General features: G+C 42.7%; 1 protein-coding gene across 1 annotated transcript in view; it reads right to left on the bottom strand.

Moving 5' to 3' along the window:
* PRSS12 (serine protease 12) overlaps positions 1 to 19,201 on the bottom strand; it is a 75,514-nt gene extending 56,313 nt beyond the window's left edge. Inside the window, exons 1-2 of the mRNA XM_032633485.1 lie at positions 18,742 to 19,201; positions 5,010 to 5,148 (exon numbers count right to left, since the gene is read on the bottom strand). Coding sequence (XP_032489376.1) covers positions 5,010 to 5,148; positions 18,742 to 19,201 — 599 coding nt within the window. The remainder of the gene's footprint in view (positions 1 to 5,009; positions 5,149 to 18,741) is intronic.
* Between the last annotated feature and the right edge of the window lie 2,426 nt (positions 19,202 to 21,627).

Below are 21,627 nucleotides of genomic sequence, written 5' to 3'. Positions count from 1 at the left end.
AAAGAACGAAGGTAAAGTACAATAAAGTTATTACAATTAAAATTAATTATTAAGAAAAAAAAAATTTTTTTTAAAAAAACCATGGACGGATAGAGCCCTAGGACAACTGTTGGGAGCAAAGCTATACAGAGAAAATCTTACACAGAAGCATACACATACACGTTCACAAAGAGAGGCAAAGGGGGAAAAATCATAAATCCTGCTCCCAGAGACCACCTCCTCAATTTGGGGTGATTTGTTGTCTAAAGGAGGGAAGGAAGGAAGGAAAGAAAGAAAGAAAGAACGAAGGTAAAGTACAATAAAGTTATTACAATTAAAATTAATTATTAAAAAAAAAAATTTTTTTTAAAAAAACCATGGACGGATAGAGCCCTAGGACAACTGTTGGGAGCAAAGCTATACAGAGAAAATCTTACACAGAAGCATACACATACACGTTCACAAAGAGAGGCAAAGGGGGAAAAATCATAAATCCTGCTCCCAGAGACCACCCCCTCAACCTGGGGTGATTCGCTGTCTAAAGGAGGGAAGGAGGGAAGGAAAGAAAGAAAGAAAGAACGAAGGTAAAGTTCAATAAAGTTATTACAATTAAAATTAATTATTAAAAAAAAAATTTTTTTTTTTTTAAAAAAAAAAACCATGGACGGATAGAGCCCTAGGACAAATGGTGGAAGCAAGAGTATACAGACAAGATCTCAAACAGAAGCATACATGCACACATTCACAAAAAGAGGAAAAGGGAAAAAAATCACAGATCTCGCTCCTAAATTCCCCCTCTTCAATTTGGGATCATTCCTTGTCTATTCAGGTATTCCACAGATGCAGGGTATATCAAGTTGATTGTGGAGCTTTAATCCGCCTGCTTCTGTGGCTGCTGGGAGAGATTTCCCCTTCTCTTCCTTGTTCTCACAGCTCACAGGAGCTCAGCTTTGTACTTTGGCCCTGCCTCTGCGTGTAGGTCGCTGGAGGGCGTCTGTTTTTTGCTCAGACAGGACGGGGTTAAAGGAGCCGCTGATTCGGGAGCTCCGGCTCACTCAGGCCGGGGGTTGGGGGATGGGGGAAGGAGGGGCACTGCGTGCGGGGCAGGCCTGCGGCGGCAGAGGCGGCGTGACGCTGCGGCAGAGGCCGGCGTGACGCTGCACCAGCCTGAGACCCGCCGTGCGTACTCCCGGGGAAGCTGTCCCCGGATCCCGGGAACCCGGCAGTGGCGGCCTGCACAGGCTCCGCGGAAGAGGGGCGCGGAGAGTGACCTGTGCTCGCACACAGCCCCCCTGGTGGCGGCAGCAGCAGCCCCAGCGTCTCCCGCCCGTCTCTGGGGTCCGCGGTTTCAGCCGCGGCTCGCGCCCGTCTCTGGGGCTCGCGCTTCCCGCCGCGGCTCGCGCCCGTCTCGGGGGCTCGCGCCCTCAGCCGCGGCTCGCGCCCGTCTCTGGGGTTCGCGCTTTTAGCCGCGGCTCGCGCCCGTCTCTGGAGTTCCTTTAAGCAACGCTCTTAAACCCCTCTCCTCGCGCACCAGGAAACAAAGAGGGAAGAAAAAGTCTCTTGCCTCTTCGGCCGGTGCAGGCTTTTCCCCGAACTCCCTCCCGGCTAGTCGTGGCGCACCAACCCCTTCAGGCTATGCTCAAGCCGCCAACCCCAGTCTTCTCCCTGCGCTCCGTCCAAAACCGAAACCCGAGCCTCAGCTCGCAGCCCCGCCCGCCCCGGCGGGTGAGCAGACAAGCCTCTCGGGTTGGTGAGTGCCGGTCGGCACCGATCGTCTGTGCAGGAATCTCCCCGCTTTGCCCTCCACACCCGTCGCTGTGCACCACTCCGCGGTCCCGAAGCTTCCCCCTCCGCCTCCTGCAGTCTCCGCCCGCGGAGGGGCTTCCTAGTGTGTGGAAACTTTTCCTCCTTCACAGCTCCCTCCCACTGGTGCAGGTGTCGTCCTTATTCTTTTGTCTCTGTTTTTTCTTTTTTCTTTTGCCCTACCCAGGTACGTGGGGAGTTTCTTGCCTTTTGGGAGGTCTGAGGTCTTCTGCCAGCCTTCAGTAGGTATCCTGTAGGAGTTGTTCCACGTGTAGATGTATTTCTGGTGTATCCGTGAGGAGGAAGGCGATCTCCACGTCTTACTCTTCCGCCATCTTCCCGCCGACCCCCCAAGTTAATCTTGAATAACTAATGGTAGGCATGTGCCTTTACTATCTATGGCTGATTTTAGAGGAAAATGGGCAAACACTACAGATATAAATAAAAAGGGAGTCTGGGTGGCTTTGTGGAAGAAGTGTGTCATGTAGCCCAGTGGGACTTGGATTCTAGTCTGAACTCAGTTGCAATCACTCTAAAGCCTCTCTAAGCTCTGCCTTCTGATATGTAAAAGAAGTCTGGATGCTTGAAGAGTCTTTCCTACTCCAGTATTTCAGGCTCTCATTTTCAAAACGATTATTATTACCATGTCTAAGCAAGATAATGCCAAGAGAGGCAATCCATTCATATTTTTTAAACTTTATATATAGTATTTGCTAGCAAGACTTTGAAACCAATTAATAAGATAATAACTCATAATCTACATATTTTTAACTCTGATATGTACAAAACTGGTATTACACTTTTAAAAGATTAAATGCTTATTCGAATAACATGATAATCTCTAGAACTGTCTTCATGCAACAGCTTCCATTAACCAAACAGTAAATATTTGGGGTTTATCTAAAATATGAATGTGTCTTAACAGCAATAAAGCTGGGTCGCCCTGCTCTTATTGTGCAATCCTTTTTTATTAATGGAGTACTAAGAGATGATAGAAGGAATCAGATCAGCTTATCTGAAGTTTATGTTTGCAGAAAGATAGTTTACATTCTTTCATCAATCAAGAGACTAGTAACCTACCACTGTAATTCACATCTCCATTGCAATGTTCTTGTTTTCTTCATTTTTTTAAATTTTTAATGAAGTATAGTTGATTTACAATGTTGTGTTAGTTTCTGCTGTACAGCAGAGTGAATCAGTTATATATATAAATATGTCCACTCATTTTTAGATTCTTTTCCCATATAGGTCATTACAGAGTATTGAGTAGAGTTTCCTGTGCTATACAAGGTCCTTATTAGTTACCTATTTTATGTATAGTAGTGTGTATATGTCCATCCCAATCTCTCAATTTATCCTTCCCCCCTTTACCCCCTGGTAACCATAAGATCGTTTTCTACATCTGTAACTCTATTTGTTTGTATTGTAAATAAGTTCATTTGTACCTTTTGTTGTTTTATGTCAGAATCTCATAGAAAATTTTATTCTTCCCTGATTTTCAGGGGTAATAAAAGCACAGGTAGAAATGTACATAAAGGAAGATACTGACACCAGCCTATAAATTTGTTACATCTCCAGGCCCTCAAAAGAAAAAGCAGCAAGTCAACATTCTTCATGACTTGCCCACCTGCCAGTGACTGTTTGCCAGACAAAATACTCATTGATAAAATCAGTAATTAACATCCTAAACACCATTAACACTTTGTAGTCTCTCCCCTTCTTCCTTCTTTTATCCTGATTTATTCCAACACTAATTTTTTAAGATTAGTTAACTAATTAAGTATGGTAACCCTATTAGTTACGCTAATAGCATCACAAGTCTGAACAAAACTTAAGCCCTCAAGGTTTGCCTTTACTAAATACTCATTCCCCACCTTCCTAGTGGGAAGACATTTAGCTGGAAAATTAAAATTCTTACTGGGACTTCCCTAATGGCGTAGTGGTTAAGAATCTTCCTGCCAATGCAGGGGACATGGCATCGAGCCCTGGTCCGGGAAGATCCCACATGCCGCAAAGCAAATAAGCCCGTGTGCCACAACTACTGAGCCTGCGCTCTAGAGTCCGCGAGCCACAACTACTGAGCCCGTGTGCCACAACTACTGAATCCTGCATGCCTAGAGCCCATGCTCTGCAACAAGAGAAGCCACCACAATGAGAAGCCTGTGCACCGCAACTAAGAGTAGCCCCCGTTTGCTGCAACTAGAGAAAAGCCCGCGTGCAGCAACGAAGACCCAACGCAGCCAAAAATAATTAATTAATTAATTTAATTTAATTCTTACTGATTTGACTGCAGTTGACTAACCTTTTCATTTGTGTCATCACATTAGATATTACCACTCACTGATTATTAATCCAAAATATTTGCAAATTGAAAACTTTTCTTTCAGTTCTTTTAACCTTCATAACAAGATCTTTTCCATGCTTTCTAAAGATCTCTGGTGATAAAGACCAAGAAAAGTATAGGGCATGTATACTTAGAAAAAATAAATGACACACAAAAACAGAACAATAAGAATAACAACAAAAACCAAAAACGTTTGTTCCAAAATGTAACCTTCTGCCCCTGGGAAACCCCTTGAAACGAGGCATAAAGGTGCAGGGCCTGGTGGGCGTCAGCATACACCAATCTATTTTAAGTGCGCCTACAGTCGTGGAAGGGCCGGCAGCTCCTCAGAGGACAGTGGATGCTGCCGGAGCTGAGCGAAGCTGCCATCTATTACAGGACCTCCTTGGCACAGAAACCTATGTCCCAGGATATCACCCCTTACCCAGCATGGGATGAAAGCACGAGTGAACCTCACCTCCTTCACATACACACAAATGGAATTTGTGGGTGGCTCAAGGTAGAAAGTTAAAAGCAAATGACAGTAACCTCAGGCTGCACAGGCTGCTGAGAAAGTAAAACTCTTAGGACCAAATTCCTTGCTTCCTAGCACTGAACAATTATTTTGTTAAAGTCAAAGACCAAAAGCTGCTTTGAACTTTGGACCACTTAGCATTTGCCCATTTCCTAGTCAGTAGGGCTAGTAACAAGTGAAGTGCATTTGTATGTAAAAGAACTCACTCCTTCCATTTGGGGCCCTTTCTTTACATCTCTTCTGAGAAAAATGAGAGTGAGCAAAGTGAGAATGAGGAAGGAAGATGTAACCTCTCCACAGTAACGATGGGTGCCCAGCATTCCTCTCAGATATCATCAGACAGATTTGGTCAAGGATGGGCGAACTCACCCCAGCTGCAGCTGGTGACAAACAACCGATGCATCAGAGTCATCCCAGTGGCTGCTACAGATTGTGCCCCAAACTCCATTTGCATATACTTCCACTGTGCCTTCAAACTCGTTTTTGCCACCATGAAGTCGGACTGACCCTAAAGTGGAAAAGAAGCCCCAAATCCTTTAATAGCAAATAATCACTTCAACATACTGAACATACTGATAACATGATTTTTCCACTGACGTGGTGAGAGATCCAGTCTCTCACTGTTCACAACATCTGTTTCTTTCTTTAAATGAGGATTTAGCAGGCTCTTTTTTTGGTTTTGGTAATTAACATCCTGATGTCAATGCTAATGATACTTTCTTTTATCTAGGCAAAGTCCAATTATGATTTTCAAAGGGAAAAATTGGAAGACTATGACTAATGGCTGATAATTGCATCCCAAGTATTAGATCACATCACACAATAAGTTCTTATCATTTATGGATCACTTTCCATCTACACATGAGGTCACAGATTTAAAAAAACAGAGAAACTAAATTCAATGTTCTGTTTATAAATTACCTGTTATTGGCTGTTATGTCTTCCTTCTATCTGATTTGTTCTTCCACTAAAGAAGAATAAAATGCTCTTCCCCTTTTAGCCTCCAGCACTAGTCGTGACAAGTCTAAAGCTTATGTCTATAAGTTCAGAAAGGTGTTCAGTGTTGAAAACATTGCCTAAAGTTAGTCTTAGGGAAACTGCCGCTAAGTAGAGTAGTTTGGTGTAACTGAATGGCCCTGGAACTTCACTTCCCCTTACATACCATCCCACTCAGCTGCTCCACAGTCCACGATTTGAGTCATTTTTTCAGTCTTGAAAGAGTCAAAATTTAAATTCAAGCACCCCTGGGGAAAATAATATTTTAAGTCTTATCCCTTAAGTGTGGATCAAAGTGGTTACTAGACTTATCGTGGTGATCATTTCATAACGTATGCAAATATCCAATCACTATGCAGTACATCTGAAACTAACATAATATCATACATCAAATATATTTCAGTTTTTTTAAAGAAGTGTGGATCAAAGGCCTACATTTCTCTTCTCATTGTCATTGGTTTTCAGAGTGGGTACTGACGGACGGGCAGCAATTGGGACATTTGCAGAGACAGAATCTAACTCAGACAACTTAAAAATTTCATAAAATTCTGTGAAAAGTCACTTAGGATGGACTTTTTTTCATAGGTAAAGAAATTAAGAAATTAAATTCGACCAAAATTTTCTGGCATGTTTTGCATATTTCAAAGTCATTATGGATGGCTTTATAATGATTTTCCGAAAACATTAGATTCACAAATCATCCATACATTTCATTTGCACTAGCCTAGTCATCTACCATTATTACTTTCCACATAATCATCCTTAAAAACTGTAACTATTTAAGAGAAATATATCCTGTTTCTCATGACAAAGTGTCAATTTTGTATCAAAGTTGTCAAACAGAAGTGTCAAACAAAAGACAATAATAAATGGAGGCAAACACAGCACTGCCAAATCCTGATTATTCAGGAGAGAACATGGGTGTGGGTCGTTCATATGGCAGATAATCTAAAAATCATTCATATATTCTAAACTTCTTTAATTCGACCAAGCAAGAGGAAGCCCTGTCTAGCTCGGTGAAAATTGTGAACTGCAGAATATTTTTAAAGAAATATGTCTGAAGAGTTTAACGAACTTTAATGATTTCTTTTAATCACAAAATGTCTTCTATAGAGACCCACATAATATTATGCACAGTACAAATGCCAGCAGTTTATTTCAAAGAATTCATTTGTTCACCTGAAACAAATGTTTATTTGAAATGATATTTAACCTATTATCTGTTTATTAATTCCCCACCACCACCACCAAATTATTCACGTGAAAGCGGTGGAAGAAATTTCTAGTAATGAAAACAAACTGGAACTCTACTTATGCATGTTAAGTAATCATAACAAAATGTAAAATATTGCCTAAATCACTAAAAAACTATCAAGAAGAAATGATGCATGCATACCATCTAAATGATTAAGGCATCTACAAATGAGAAGGCAAAGACTCTGCATAAAGTATAATTGTTACCATAACATCATTATAATGAAAATGATAACACTGGAAATAATTTCCAGGTCAACTATCAGTTCCACCATCATTGCCCAGATGCTCCCAACATGCTGTGAAAGCCTGGATTCATTTAGCTGCATCTGCTATATGGCAAGAAAGGTGGAGTGCTCATCCAATTTTCCTTTAACAAATGAAGACAAATATTTGCAATTCTGGAAAGGCAATTTGCATGTCAATGACTAATTACTTCTCTATCAGAATCCATTCCCAACACCAACATCCCCAAGGCACACACCTTCCTAGCAGCGCCCTTCCACACAGTTTATCCTTTCCTTTAAGGCCATAAAAATTTCCAAAATATTCTGAGTAATCATCTACCTTGAACTCAAAGTGAGTATTTCTTACTGGTATGTAATTCTGCGAAGTTCACAATTCTTCTAATAATTTTTTGAAAGAGCTTTTTTTAAAAAAAATCAGCTTAAGGGCTTCCCTGGTGGCGCAGTGGTAGAGAGTCTGCCTGCCGATGCAGGGGACACGGGTTTGTGCCCCGGTCCGGGAAGATCCCACATGCCGCGGAGCAGCTGGGCCCGTGAGCCATGGCCGCCGAGCCTGCGCGTCCGGAGCCTGTGCTCCGCAACGGGAGAGGCCACAACAGTGAGAGGCCAGCGTACCGCAAAAAAAAAAAAAAAAAAAAAAAATCAGCTTAATAATATGCCTAAAATAATAAATGCATGAACACACAATTCACACTATGCACATTTAAGACAGGCAGTAGTTTTTGTTTGGTTTTGGTTTTACTCTGTTCTTGCTTCATTGACTCTCTTAGAATGCTTGAGACGGTTGAACTGTAATTCATTTCCCTTTATTTATGGATGTGTAAGCTATGGACCCAATCAACTGAGCAGTTGCAGAGCCATGACCTCCTAGATTCCCACCCTTGCTATGGTCCCCTTGTCTCTCAATCTGAGAAAAGACCCTGTGATGTAATAAGCACCTTTCAGTACTTCAGCTACCAGTTTATGCATTCTGACATGTTGGTTTTCACCATTCTATTTGAAGTATTACAACGAATCTACCAAACATTACATGGGGATAAACTAGCCAGGCAGAAGCATAAGACAGCCTGAAGAGTTTCTCTACACTGCACAACAGGAGAGAAGTGGCTTTCTGGTGATCTACACTTGAGGCTGATCCTCCAGTGGAGGCTGATTTGTCCCATTGGCTGTACAAATGTGTAGGAGAACTATATATTTGCACACATTTATAGGTGCACAATTACAAGAGGAAATACCCTTAGCTCAATGGAAAAAAAAAAAAAAACAGAGAGAGAGAGAGAGGATGAAACAATAAAGCAATCCACAAAGCTCATAGCCTGGTAAACTCATTTCTATTGCTACCTTACTAATCATAAAGTTCTTCAGATAAATTCTAGACCAATTCTTTGGCGATATTGCTCCACTGTCACAGTCTCTTATTATCAAAAATGGATCGGTCAGTCCTCCTTCGCTCACAGTCTCCTACTCCAGCCCAGGACTTTGCGATGTCCCTCATAGTCTCTGCTAATGCCTCTGGGCCACACCCCAGTGAATCCAGGGCTGCACAGTCTTAAAGTCTCTCATGTGCCAATTTGATGGAAAATATTCTATTCTAAATATTCCTATTTTTAAAATGTGGTAATAACAATAATTTAAAAGTTGAAGTCTCAAACAGAGGTTTTAAGTCAACTATAATAAGCATTGCAAATTTATAGGCTAAACCAGTAACAGAAGAAAGTCTGGAACTACGAAGCTATGCATGATGGCACACCATGGAGAGGAGCCCCAGAGTTCATGAAATGAATTGTTGCAAAAAGCAACAACGACAACAACAAAAGCCAGTCAGCTGTACCAGTCTGCTGCTATTACAGCTACCTAAAGGCAAAATGTGCCAGTGAACAACAACGGTAAGAATTCTACTACCTTAATTCCCTGCCAAAAATGTTGAGCTTACTGTCATTTTAGTTTACTGTTATTTTTCTTCTATGTAAATGTATCTCCAGTTTTATAAAGGAAAAGGAACATAAAAGATTTTTGTTACAGAAATTTGCTTTGTGGACAACTTTGCTAAAAAACGGAAAAACAAAGAGACAACTTTGCTAAAAAACAGCTAAAACAAAGAGACATTCCCGAGGGGCTCTCTTTAACCATGTTATCAGCCTCTCTCGACACAAGGTAATCTAGAGAAGGACAGCTAACTAGATTAAAATTGTCTTCACAAGTCTCATTGCTTTTGTAGTTTTTAAGGCTATTGTGATGGGCTGAATACTATTCCCCCAAAAGATGTGGAAGTACCGACTTCCAGCGCCTATGAATACCCGTGACTTTACTTGGAATAGGGTCTTTGCAGATGAGCAAGATAAGATGAGATCATTAGGGAGGGCTCTAATCCAACATGACTATATTCTCATAAAAAGTAGAAATCTGGACAGAGACACATATAGGGAGAACGCCACCTGAAGGTTGCAGCTAATTTCCATAAGCCAAGGAACTATCAGAAGCTAGGAGACAGCCCTTGAACAGATCCTTCCCTAGTGCCTTGAGAGGAAGCATGGCTCTGCTGACACTGACCTTGGACTTCTAGTCTCCAGAACTGTGAAATAATAAGTTTCTTTGTCTAAGCCACTCAGTTTGTGGTACTCATTACGGCAGCCCTAGCAAACTAATAGAGCCATTATGGTATTACCCCTCCTTGGACAGCTGGCAAAACCTCCCTTCTCATACTCCATACTTCAAGAAGGCCTAAAAGAAATATTAGGAAAGGAACCAAATAGGTCAGCTATCTTTGCTCTCTAAATCCAGCTCATTCCAAAATAAACTAAATGAAAAGACATGCCTATTTAGTTAACTCTTTAAAATATATTTATAGAATAGCACTCACTTGAAGACAAAGAAAAACAGCAAAAACAAAGATCCATCCCAGTAGTGTTTTCTGAATAGAATTAATAATAAATATTTTTTAAATCTTTTAAAATCACAGTTTGATAAATGAGTAAAAGAAAATTAATGTTCTTTTACTTTAATGAGATCCTTTCTCATCTATTACTGAACTTCAGAGAGGCACAAAGTAATTAATTTTAGTCATTTCTATTTTTCTGGTGGAATCAGAAAGAATCCATGCTAGTGACATCAAGCTATTGTTCAGATCCTTGACAAAAACTATACTTGAAGCTGAAAATGATGCAGAAATTTCAGTTTATGAACTATTTAAAAGAATAGAAAAAAGCCCATTACATGTTGGACAATTTAGTACACATATTTGACAATGAAACATAATCTTTTGTCTTATACCAAAGGCAACACTGGAAAAATATACTAAATGATCATTTCCTATCTTAATTATAAAATACAGACAAAAAGTCACACTCCCTAAAAACAACTGAATTGGGCAGCAGTTAGCTGAATTTTTCAAGTACAGTGGGGGGGGTTACATCAATTTTGATGGGTTTTTTTTCCTACACCTTATTTGATGGTACTGAGGTATTCTGTTTTGTCTATGATTACATTTACCCATAACTGAAACCAGTTTAGCATTGCAAAATAGATTTTATTCAAATCATGCCGTGTCAAAATGAAATCAAATCATCTTTTAACGTACGAAGCATTCCCCTGAACTATTACCCAACTGAACTATATTTGCCTCCATTAGTTCACATCTATAATTCATATTAATTGTTCATTTATTATTCATGTAGATACCTTTAGTACTGAGAAAAAATAGGAACTGGTCTGGTTCAAAATGAAAGTATATCCTCTGTAAGCAATTCTACCCATTTACAGTGGGCTCATTAGAAATTTATAAATCTTACCGATTATTTGTGGGTTTAAAATGTTATATAATATTATATAAAAGAAGACTCTATGCAAGGTTAAGTTATGGTACACTAACAATACATGCATTTAAATAACTGGAGCAGGAAATTCCACAAATTGTTTGTCTCTGAACTATCCACACATAAACACTTGGTATGGGTATTACCATTTTATTGTACAACCCTGAATGATGAAATTAAGCTGCACTTAATAGTAATCTCTCCCAAAGTACATATCACAGGAAAGGTAATAAAAATGCTTAGTACTCTCCTGACATCTCAACCAGAGAGTGGCCGTCCTCAACTAGAGGACACAGGTGATTTCTTATTCATCTTTGTAAATTCCGCCCCTAGTGTGAACTCAGTAACTGTTTAATGAAATCTACTCTTGCCTTTCTACAAGAATCAGCATTTCTCAGTCTTTGTGTCTCTATGGTGATCCTTATAAAAAGCATGAAGCTGAATGTGCATACATGGCTTCTCGCAGGCAAATATTACTTTAGTGTTTTGCAAACAATAAAATTTTTATTAATATTGTTGTGCTAATTTTCAGGAAGAGGAAGAAGAGGTGAGAGGAGGTGACTGCTCTGGAAAAGTTAGATGCAAAGGAGGCAAAAATCAACATTTCCTGATTTTCTAGCAACAGCGTGTCAACCATGTAGAAGGCAGTCTACAACAATTGTTCATGTAGTGCACAACTAAACTCTCATCTGCTATGCAGACTAAAGGGACAGGCTTCAGAGGACTTCCTTCTTTACAGGTTAATTCAAGGGGGAAAAAGTTTAAAAATTAGAATTAAATTAATTAGGTAATGTTAAATTACCTAACAACTGAACCAACGTCCATATTCTTAACAATGGAATTATTCATTTCAGACATAAATTGCTAGAGCTGCAAATAGCATCTTAAAACAAGTAAATATGCTCTACCAATTAAATCAATGTCTAAATGTTATTCATCTACATATGGCAAAAAAAATGCGTGAAGCATTTCACGGTGTAATTTTTTACATTACTTATAACTATTTTCTAATTGCATTAAGTTTCCCTAACACAGGTTTTCCCTGCTATCCAAAAGTAGAATTTTCCTATGAAACCTTTTGTAAGCCAAAATGACATAAAGCCAAGAAGTAACTAACCTTAGGACATATCTTGCTAAGAGATGCACAAAATAAATTGAGAAAAAGCACAGATGCTCACAGACACAGCTCAAAGCCTGACGGCAGCCTGATGCTGAGATACTGAGCATAGTTCCTGGAGAAGGAGCTTAGGGGCGCCACTCTCACTGCTCTGGGTGTGCGCTGCCTCTATAATGGCTCACTGCAAAACAAACACTGAACGCTCTTTTCAATTTTCACCTTTCACCTTTTGCTCTTTCATAAGAGCAAAAATTCTCTTTGGATTTCTTTTCTAGCAGAAACAGGTACTAATGTAAGTCTTCTGTAAAAGTGAAGTGACATAAAGCAAACTTTCACAAAGTGGGGGATACCTGTATAAGGACTGTACAGTCAGGCCACCCAAGACGGCAGCTCTCCGGCTCTCTGTACATCCCCTGCTCAACCAGTCCCTGCTTCACCTACACCCTAGTCACGTGACTGACCTTCCCTCTTAATCATAGAGCCTAACATTAAACGCCTACACACTTGCCTCAACTCCAGCTAGAGACTGTTTTAGCTTATCAAAGGGGTGGTGAGGGGCGTGCTCCACTGCTGGTTTCCCTAGTAACCAATGAGCCAACCTGATGTGAATTCCCTCTGTAACTGGTAACCTCCCTCTCTACCCCCTCATCCCCCACCCTCACCCCTACTCCTCCCAACCCCCAGCCCCCTATACACACACACACACACACACACACAACACACACACGTACACACACACACACACCTGTAGCAAAGACTGCTGCCATGTCCTGCCCACCCCCTGCTGCACATGGTGGGATGTTGCTCCAGGACCTTACTTCAGAGATGTAAGATCCCCCATCCATTAAACCACTGATGTCTCTGTCGCTGACTCTGGGCTCTTTCTTTGGTCAGGAGGCTGGGCAAGTACAGGGCTTGCAGGCCTGAGGGGTGCAGGCCAACAAGGACAAACCTCAACCACACTTCTTGGCAGACTGTTGGTTCTCCTCAATAACTACCTGCTTCTCCCTGCCTGTTCAGAGGTCAATTCTGACTAATCTAGGCAAGCATGGTAATTGCATTTTCCTTCCCAGATAGTGCCAGGAAGGTCTGGCCAATGAAATACGGGAGGAAGTCTTGGGGGGGGGGTGGAATTCTGGGAAGGTCTCCTTGCATTTTCAATGGGACATACATGAAGAGGGGGCTCTATCTTTCTTCTTCAAGTTGTTCTATCTCGATATGAAATCTGGAATAACCATTAGCCTATGGATAAAAGCCACACTTTGAAAATAAAGGAATCAAGAGTAGCAGAGAAATAGAGCTGTACCATGTTACAGCTCTATTACCATGTTACAATAACAACAAATCTTATTTCTTCAGTCATTTTGAATTGGGTTTTCTATTCTTTGCCACCAAAGCCACCTTAACTGATCCAAGCCACATTCATACCCAAGTTCGTAATTATCATCTATTTCCTCTTCCGAACTTTTCACAGCCATCCTTGTTTTCAGTTAGTCATAATGTATATAAATTTTGTATCCATAGTTTCCACTTAACATTATTGTGAGCATTTTCCCATTTTTTATAGACAACCTTTGTGATTATCACTTTAGGAGCTGCGGAGTATCCATCGAATAAAGAGATCTCTGAGTAATATCTTATTGTTTGATATTTAGGTTTGCCTTCCCAGTTATAAACCAAATTACTTTTGCAAAAGTTAACTTCACACACACACACACACACACACACACACACACCCCAAGGACTGCATATATATGCAGAGAGAGTATTTGTGAGTCCAGGATAATCACTCATAAAAGGCAGTAGTAAGTGGATATCTAATTTTCTTCTTAAAAAAAAAAAAATTCACACTAGTAAAAAGTCAGATAATGCCCCAAATCAAAGTATTTTATATCTGCCTTAGCCTGAAAAGCAGAGTGAGCTCAATATTTAAAATCCAGACAGGAAATGTATCAAATCTGTTATTGCTAATAAATGTTTTTCAGCGCCTGCTACGTAGAATCAAGATGCAGCATTAAAAAAGTTTAAAAAGGGACTGCTTTCTACCAACTTTTTAAATTAACCTTCACTTCAAACACCAGATGGACTTCAAAGAGTACAGCCTGTAACATCCCACAAGTCCGCTATCTCTATCTGAATCAGGAGATTTGGGTGAACTAATCTGCATGACATGACAAAAAGTCAGATCTATGAATCACTCTTTCTGGTAAAATTGAAACCATTCAACTCAGATTGGGACTTGAACCCACGTGCTGGGACTCAAACCCGGCCAAAACCCAGACTGGGACTTGAACCCATGGTCTTTTAATTGATATCACACAGCTCAGGTTCTTGACGTCTAGTGCAGAAAGAATTCAGTGAGAGACAAAGTAAAAGATAAGAAGTGGATTTATTTAGAGAGAAACACATTCCACAGATAGAGTGTGGGCCATCTCAGAAGGTGAGAAGCCCTGAAATATGGCGTGGTTAGTTTTTATGGGCTGGGTAATTTCATAGGCTAATGAGTGGGAGGATGGGATTTCCAGGAATTGGGCCACTGCTCACTTTTTGATCTTTGATCAGCCTCAGAACTGCCAAGGCATGGGTGGGTGTGTCATTTAGCATGCTAATATATTACAGTGAGCATATAATGAGGCTCAAGGTCCACTGGAAGTCAAATCTTCCGCCATCTTGGACCTAGTTGGTCTACCCAGTTTTTGTCATGTCCTGTGGCTACGTCATTCTTTTAAAGGTTGTGCCCTGCCCCTTCCCTCCTGTTTCAAAATCTCAATCGTTAGAACATTATCGTTTATTATACCTATTTTACCCATCAGTCATCGGTCACCTATGGTTGAGTTCCACTTGGCTGCTTGTAACAAAGAGGAGCTCCTAGCACAGTGCAAGCAAGTTGCCCCACCGGCCACACCAACTGGAGACTGGAAAAGGGATCCCTCTTTCTAGTCAGGAAGCTCCAAATTATTGCAAGGTACTGTTGGGGGGAATCAGTTGCCTGTTAATTCTTCCTATAGAAATGTGAAAATAATCTGGCTCACATTCAGTTAATAATCGTATTCTGGAGAACTAATTTATTATTATCCCGCACTGGTCAAACAAAACCATTTTCTAAAACCACACAAAAAGTTACCATAGGCCTGCCTTATGCTTGATCCTAAATCTAGCGGGATTAAGTCACAGAATGGTAGACTCAGCTGACATGATCACCCACCGCTACACAGCTTAGGTGGGTTCTGATGCCCTCCCACGGTTTTCCCTGACTGTGACAAAGGGTCTTCAGCCTCCAAATCACCTAGACTGCTCATTAGAAATGCACATTCTTGAGCCGAATTCCTTAGCTTACTTAATCAGGGTCTCTGAAGGCTAGAGCCCAGGTATCTGCATTTGAATAAGCCCCCACGTGATTCTAATGCCCATTGTAAGAACTAACCCCAGGGCTGATACAGGGTGAATCCCCCAAATGATTCTTTGTTACTAATTTGCAAGTTTCACACCACCAGGGCCCAGGCAACATCTTTCTTGTTCTCAGATATTTGAGCCACTGGAGTGTCAACGCCCTGCCACCTGATATCCCCCTGCCACCCCTTCAACTTGGTTTCAACCAACTCTCCACCTCAGGGGCACCAACTTCCTCATTACTCTTGATGCAAACAGGTACATGACTCTAGCCTCTCTCTAGCCTCTAGTTTTGTTTTGTTTTGTTTTTTGTGGTACGCGGGCCTCTCACCGCTGTGACCTCTTCCGTTGCGGAGCACAGGCTCCGGACGCGCAGGCTCAGCGGGCATGGCTCACGGGCCCAGCCGCTCCGCAGCATGTGGGATCCTCCCAGGCCGGGGCACGAACCCGTGTCCCCTGCATCGGCAGGCGGACTCCCAACCACTGCACCACCAGGGAAGCCCCAGTTTATTTTTTAAAGGAGGGATTTCATTACAATTAATTTTCTTTCCTTTTGTCCTTTTTTTTTGTTTGTTTTGGTTAAAAAAAAGAAAGAAAAGAAAAAGAAAAACCTGGATATTCTCAAGTCAGAAGAGACTGGAAATCATGTACATTGGACCAAACATAATTTCCTTTCTCTTTCTTTTTAAACTAGTCTTTAAACTACAAGAATAGGATCATTAGACAGTACAGATATTTCTACATGCTTATATAATTAAAGAATAAAATGAGCTGTGGAGTGAAATGTGCACTATCTTATAATGTTGCTATAAGAATTAAATGAGGGACTTCCTTGGTGGTCCAGTGGGTAAGACTCTGCGCTCCCAATGCAGGGGGCCCAGGTTCGATCCCTGGTCGGGGAACTAGAAACCACCACGTGCATGCTACAAATAAGAAGCCCACATGCCGCAACTAAAAAAAAAAAAAATCCCGCATGCCACAACGAAGATCCTGTGTGCCACAACCAAGACTCGGCGCAGCCAAATAAATAAATTGTTTTGTTTTTTTTTTTAAAGAATTAAATAAGAAAACTAATATATAAAATGCTTAGCTCAGCATCCAACAAAGAGTGAATGCTCAATAAATCCTACCTGTTATTATCAGGCCGGAGTGTTTTGGTACATACTCAGTGCTGGGAAAGTCTTTTGAATAAATCTGTTTCAAAGCTGCCTTCCTCCGGATAAGGAAACTAAAGCTCTGGGGGTTGAGTCTTACTCAACACTGCATAGCTACTGGCAGAGCCAAAGAGGACACCAGTGTTTTCTAAAGCACAATTCCATATTCTTTTCACCACTCCATGACAGCTTTGTTCACACTCTTAACTGAAATGTGGAACGAAAAAAGTCATAGGTTCAGAATATGCCAGTCATTTTGAAGGTATGAGTTACATCAATCAGAATGTGAGGAGTAAATGACAGAATGGGTTAGCAAGACTAAGCCTGTGAGAGTAATTAAATTATTACATAGCCAGCAGATTGCTGTCCTGGTTTTTTTTTTTTTTCTTTTTCTTTTTTTTGGGGGGAGTGTGGGGCGGGGAGAGAATTTATCTCCCATCTTGGGTGTTTTCTTTTGTTTCTCTTGTGTTCAACCACTTTACTCCAGGAAGTACACACACTATTACGCAGTGTTCAGTGTTCTGTCTAGTGAGAATTGACTATGAACACAAAGAATCACAAAGAGTGTTGCCTGTTAGGTTTAAATTTCTTTTCAACACAAGAGGGTGGGGAGAATCAATGAACAAGCTACTCTCCTCATTTGGAATATAAAGTGAAAAGAATTATGTGTCAGAAAGCACAATAGATCTAGTGTTTTAACTCTGAAATACACTTATTTATGTCTATGTATATACAATAGGAAATATGAAATATAATAATAGAAAGATGAAAAAACGGTCAGTGTTTGCTAAACATGAGATTTTACTACAAATAATCTCTCACAGTAAATAGTGAAACAATGCTAGGGCTCTCTGCTTGATATCACCTCAAATTTTTTACAGCCACATTGGCATTCTGTCTGTGAAACACAAGTATAGCGATGACTTCATTCTCTAGGATAAAGGATAATTGATCTTAACCTTCCTATCACTTTCCTTTAACTCAAAGCACTAATGCAATTGAAGGCACAGATAAATAAAAATTTCTGAAGGGAAAGAATGGCCCTGTGAAAGTTAACCTCCAAATTACCTCCAAAAGGTACAAGCTACAACATATCTCAGAATCCACAATTAGTGAAACCGCTGCCCCACAGCTTGGATGGAGAGCTGCCAAAAAAAAGAATTTTTAAAGAAAATCCAAACTTTGAAGGACATGTAAGGTTTTTTTTCCACAACTATTAGAGAAGAAAAAAAGCCGTAATGTTAAACAAAACACCAACTCAAAACAAAGCACTGTTCAAAGGCCGATTATTCACTTACATTAAATCTATTAATGTGATGCTTTTATTACCACAAAACCAAAACATCTTAGCAACTTTATCTCTTTACCAATTGATCCCGATTTTCCACAAACAACATATACAGCTGAATACTGGCACTCTTGAAAACCGCACTTGACTATATCAAGTTGCTTCTTCCCCAAGATAGTTACTATTCCGATCTCTTTTCCCTTTCTTTTTTCTTCACTCACTGATGATATTTATCACACTGTGCCCCAGAACATGAACATCATTTTGACAAGTTGTATTTTGGCCGGGAAATTTTGCCAAACTTTTTCAAATATATGTCAATGGTGGGAGTAAGGCAGAAATTTTACCACGTTTTCCCAAATCGGGTGTGTGGGGGGGAAGGTTATTGATTGTCATATTAGATTTAATATTTCCCTTTCCAAAACAAGTAATTAGAAACTATCGCCTCCTTTGCTTTGCCTCTTCTACGTAAATATGGTAACATTCTGAAGGCAAGATGATCCAGAAAACACACATCCTCCCAACACATGCGCGCGGCCACACACACACACACACACACACACACACACACACACACACACGGCAGAGACAAGACCTTATCCGGGAACCCAGAGCGCAGCAGCTTCCAGAGAAACTATCACTTCACACACGAAGCCCGCCTTACTAATTCAAAGTCAAGGTACCAAGGTACTTGGATGGTAACTCAGTGGCAGCCCACCATCACAGAGAGGCAAACCCTCAATCGCACCCCCTCTCACTCTTTTCAAGGAACACCTAATGCCCTCTCCTAGCTAGGGTGGCTCCCCGCCAGTCCAAGTCGCCGCCGCTGCCCCGAGGCCACTCACCGTGTCTGCAGTCGCAGTAGCCCCAGTCCACCTTGCCGTGGGCGTTCCCATAGAAGCACCAGGGTCTGCCCGTGCCGTCGGGGCTCCGGCAAAAGTTGTGGCTCTGCCCTCGCAGTTGAGCCCAGCCCGCCGGGGGCGACCGCTCGAGGAACGGTGGCACCTCTGCCCAGCGCAGACAAGAGGCGCCGAAGTCCGTCACGTTGACCCAGGGCTCGCCGGCGGGGCAGTCCCCGGCGCGCGGCCCGGGCGTGTGCCGGGCGTGGAGGGCCTGCAGGCGCGGGGTCCGGAGCGCCGCCGGGGGGCGCGGGACGCGCGGCAGAGGCGTCCTCTGTGGACGCTGCTGGGTAGGAAGGTAATAAGGGTACTGGGGACCCAGAGGATAACTGAGGACAGGATCAAAGCTGACCACTCCGGGAAGCGCCCCGAAAATCAGAGCCACCGCGAAGCGGGCGAGCGTCATGGTGCCAGAGCAGCGGCGTTTGCTCCATACTCCCCCTGCTCCGCGGGTTCTGAAGGGTAGGAGAGGAGGGGGCGAGGGCGGGGCTGCGCGTCCCTGGAATCCCCTACTCCAGCCCCCTCCCGTCCCCCGCGCGCGGTCCGCCTTCCCCTCCCCACCTCGCCTCCCGCCGCGGATCCCCGGCCGTGCCTCTGCTCCTGCGCCTCGGGAGCGATCGCCGGCGGGGAAATCCTGTGTTCCGCGGAGCCCCGGCTGGTAGAGAGGACCCGCCAAGAGAAGACGCGGACCCGGCGGACAGTGGCGGGGCCGGAGCCCCAGGTAGCCTGCAGTGACACGGGCCCGGGAACTCTGCCCCCTGGCTGCCGGCACGGTGCGCGCAGTCTCGCCCAGGAGCCGGACCTCGGCGCGGCCGCTGCCTGGCTCTCGGCTGTCAGCCCGCCCGGCCGGGCCGGACCAGCTGCTAGCACCGCTGCGGCCTCAGTGTGCCCGAGCCAAGCCCGAGGGTGCCAACGAGGGGGACGGTCTTGCCCGCTCCTTGCCAGCAGGCGACACCACCAGAGCCCCGCGTCTGGCGGCTGCCAAGCCTGCCACCAGCCCGTGCAGCCATCTCTCCTCCACCGCCTTGCCGCGCCTCGTTTCCTCTATTCTGAAATCGTTAAAAGTGTGGATGGGTTTACCTGCAACTCTCCCTTGATAAGTCCCGGGGTGAAAGTTATCAAAGCCTACTTGGAATGCTGAAGCCATTTTCCTGAGCTGTGAGCTCCTCAAGGACAAGACCACGTTCTGTTCCGCTTTATATCCCAGTGCTTAACACCGTGGCCAACACTTATTAGGCTCCAGTAAACATTTGCTGAAATTAAATTCCTGAACCGACGCAGGGAAAGCAACTTGAGCCTTTCTACTTCCTGCCACCCACTTTCCACCCGGTGCCCTGAAAAACACCAGTTGTTTGGTTATTATTGGGGTTCCGTGAGGCCCTCTTAATACCAAATTTCCTTTCTAACCAGAGAAGACTTCATCCGTCCGGGTCTCCATCCTATCCAAAAAGGCCATCCCTCTAACACCTGCTTCGTTTTTGCCCGGCAAGGGACTTGAGTTAAGCCTACTCTTTCGCCTCTCCAAAGTAGACTCTGCCTGCCGGCAATTTTGTTGCTGTTAGCTCGACCTTAGCAAAGCCCTTTCAACTGCTTCCCGCCGCCAAAAAAAAAAAAAAAAGTTGGTTTAGAATTTTTTAAAAATCACTGGAGCTGGATGTTTTAGGATTTCCCCTATCAGTTGTTCCTGACACTTAAGTTAAACAAGAAAATGGAAGGCCGTAAAGAAGGCAATATTTTACTTTCTGGCTTCAGTGCAGGGTAGAACTACTGTCCCATAGTATATACTGCACTGTGAAGAAAATTTGAGCATGACTTAAACGATTATTGTTCAAACCTAGATTTCAGTTAGAAACTGAATTAATTTCCTTCCCCCAGCTCAAATAATAATCTTAGTTTAACCTTTTGGAATCATCTGTTGTTTTTTTTAAAATTTTGTTCACTCCTATTAATGAAACATTTGATTTAACTTCAGAGAGAAGTGGGCAAGTGAATGATATTAGGAATCCAGGAATGTATTTATCAAATCTTTATTCAAGATGTTTTTACCAACTATTTCTTTTTTTTTTTTTTGTGGTACGCGGGCCTCTCACTCTTGTGGCCTCTCCCGTTGCGGAGCACAGGCTCCGGACGCGCAGGCTTAGTGCCCATGGCTCGTGGGCCCAGCCGCTCCGCGGCATGTGGGATCTTCCCGGACTGGGGCACGAACCCGTGTCCCCTGAATCAGCAGGCAGACTCTCAACCACTGCGCCACCAGGGAAACCCCATTATTATTATTATATATATTTTTAAACTAATAGTTTTCTGACTCCAAAAGCATAGTTAAAACTGTACTTGGGGAAGAGAGTGAAGGTAAAATCCTTCTTTGGGGGAGGTTGATTTACTTATTTTAGTAGGGTCGACAGAGTTCACCAATCACAGATTCTTGATATAATAGGTGACAATTCTAAAAGGAGTCACACTTTTCCTTCAAAACTGGCTCTCCACCTTCTGCCACTCACATCATGGCCCAGGGAAGGCTCATCTTGGGATTCTGGCTGGCTTGCTTAGACCCTGCTGCCCTCCCTTCCCTGCACGGCTCCTACACCTGTGGCTTTCACACTTCCTGGGGGTCTGGAGGCAGACCCAATTCTGACACACCTGTGTACCTTGGAGAGAGGAAAACAATGAGAAAGAAGTAGAAGAGAAGATGGTTGGAACTGAGTTCCAAAGAGGAGGGACCCTGGTCTGGCCTCTCCTCCAGCTTCCTATACACCTAAGAGGAGCTGAAGATTTTCCAAGGTCTACTTAACATTTAACAGATTATAAAGCTGACACATACAAAGTGGAGTTACC

Source organism: Phocoena sinus, chromosome 5 (assembly GCF_008692025.1).
Source record: "Phocoena sinus isolate mPhoSin1 chromosome 5, mPhoSin1.pri, whole genome shotgun sequence".
In the NCBI taxonomy this organism is placed as follows: Eukaryota; Metazoa; Chordata; class Mammalia; order Artiodactyla; family Phocoenidae; genus Phocoena; species Phocoena sinus.
The sequence above is the reverse complement of the archived record's forward strand: the minus strand, read 5'-3'. Positions and strand labels throughout refer to the sequence as shown.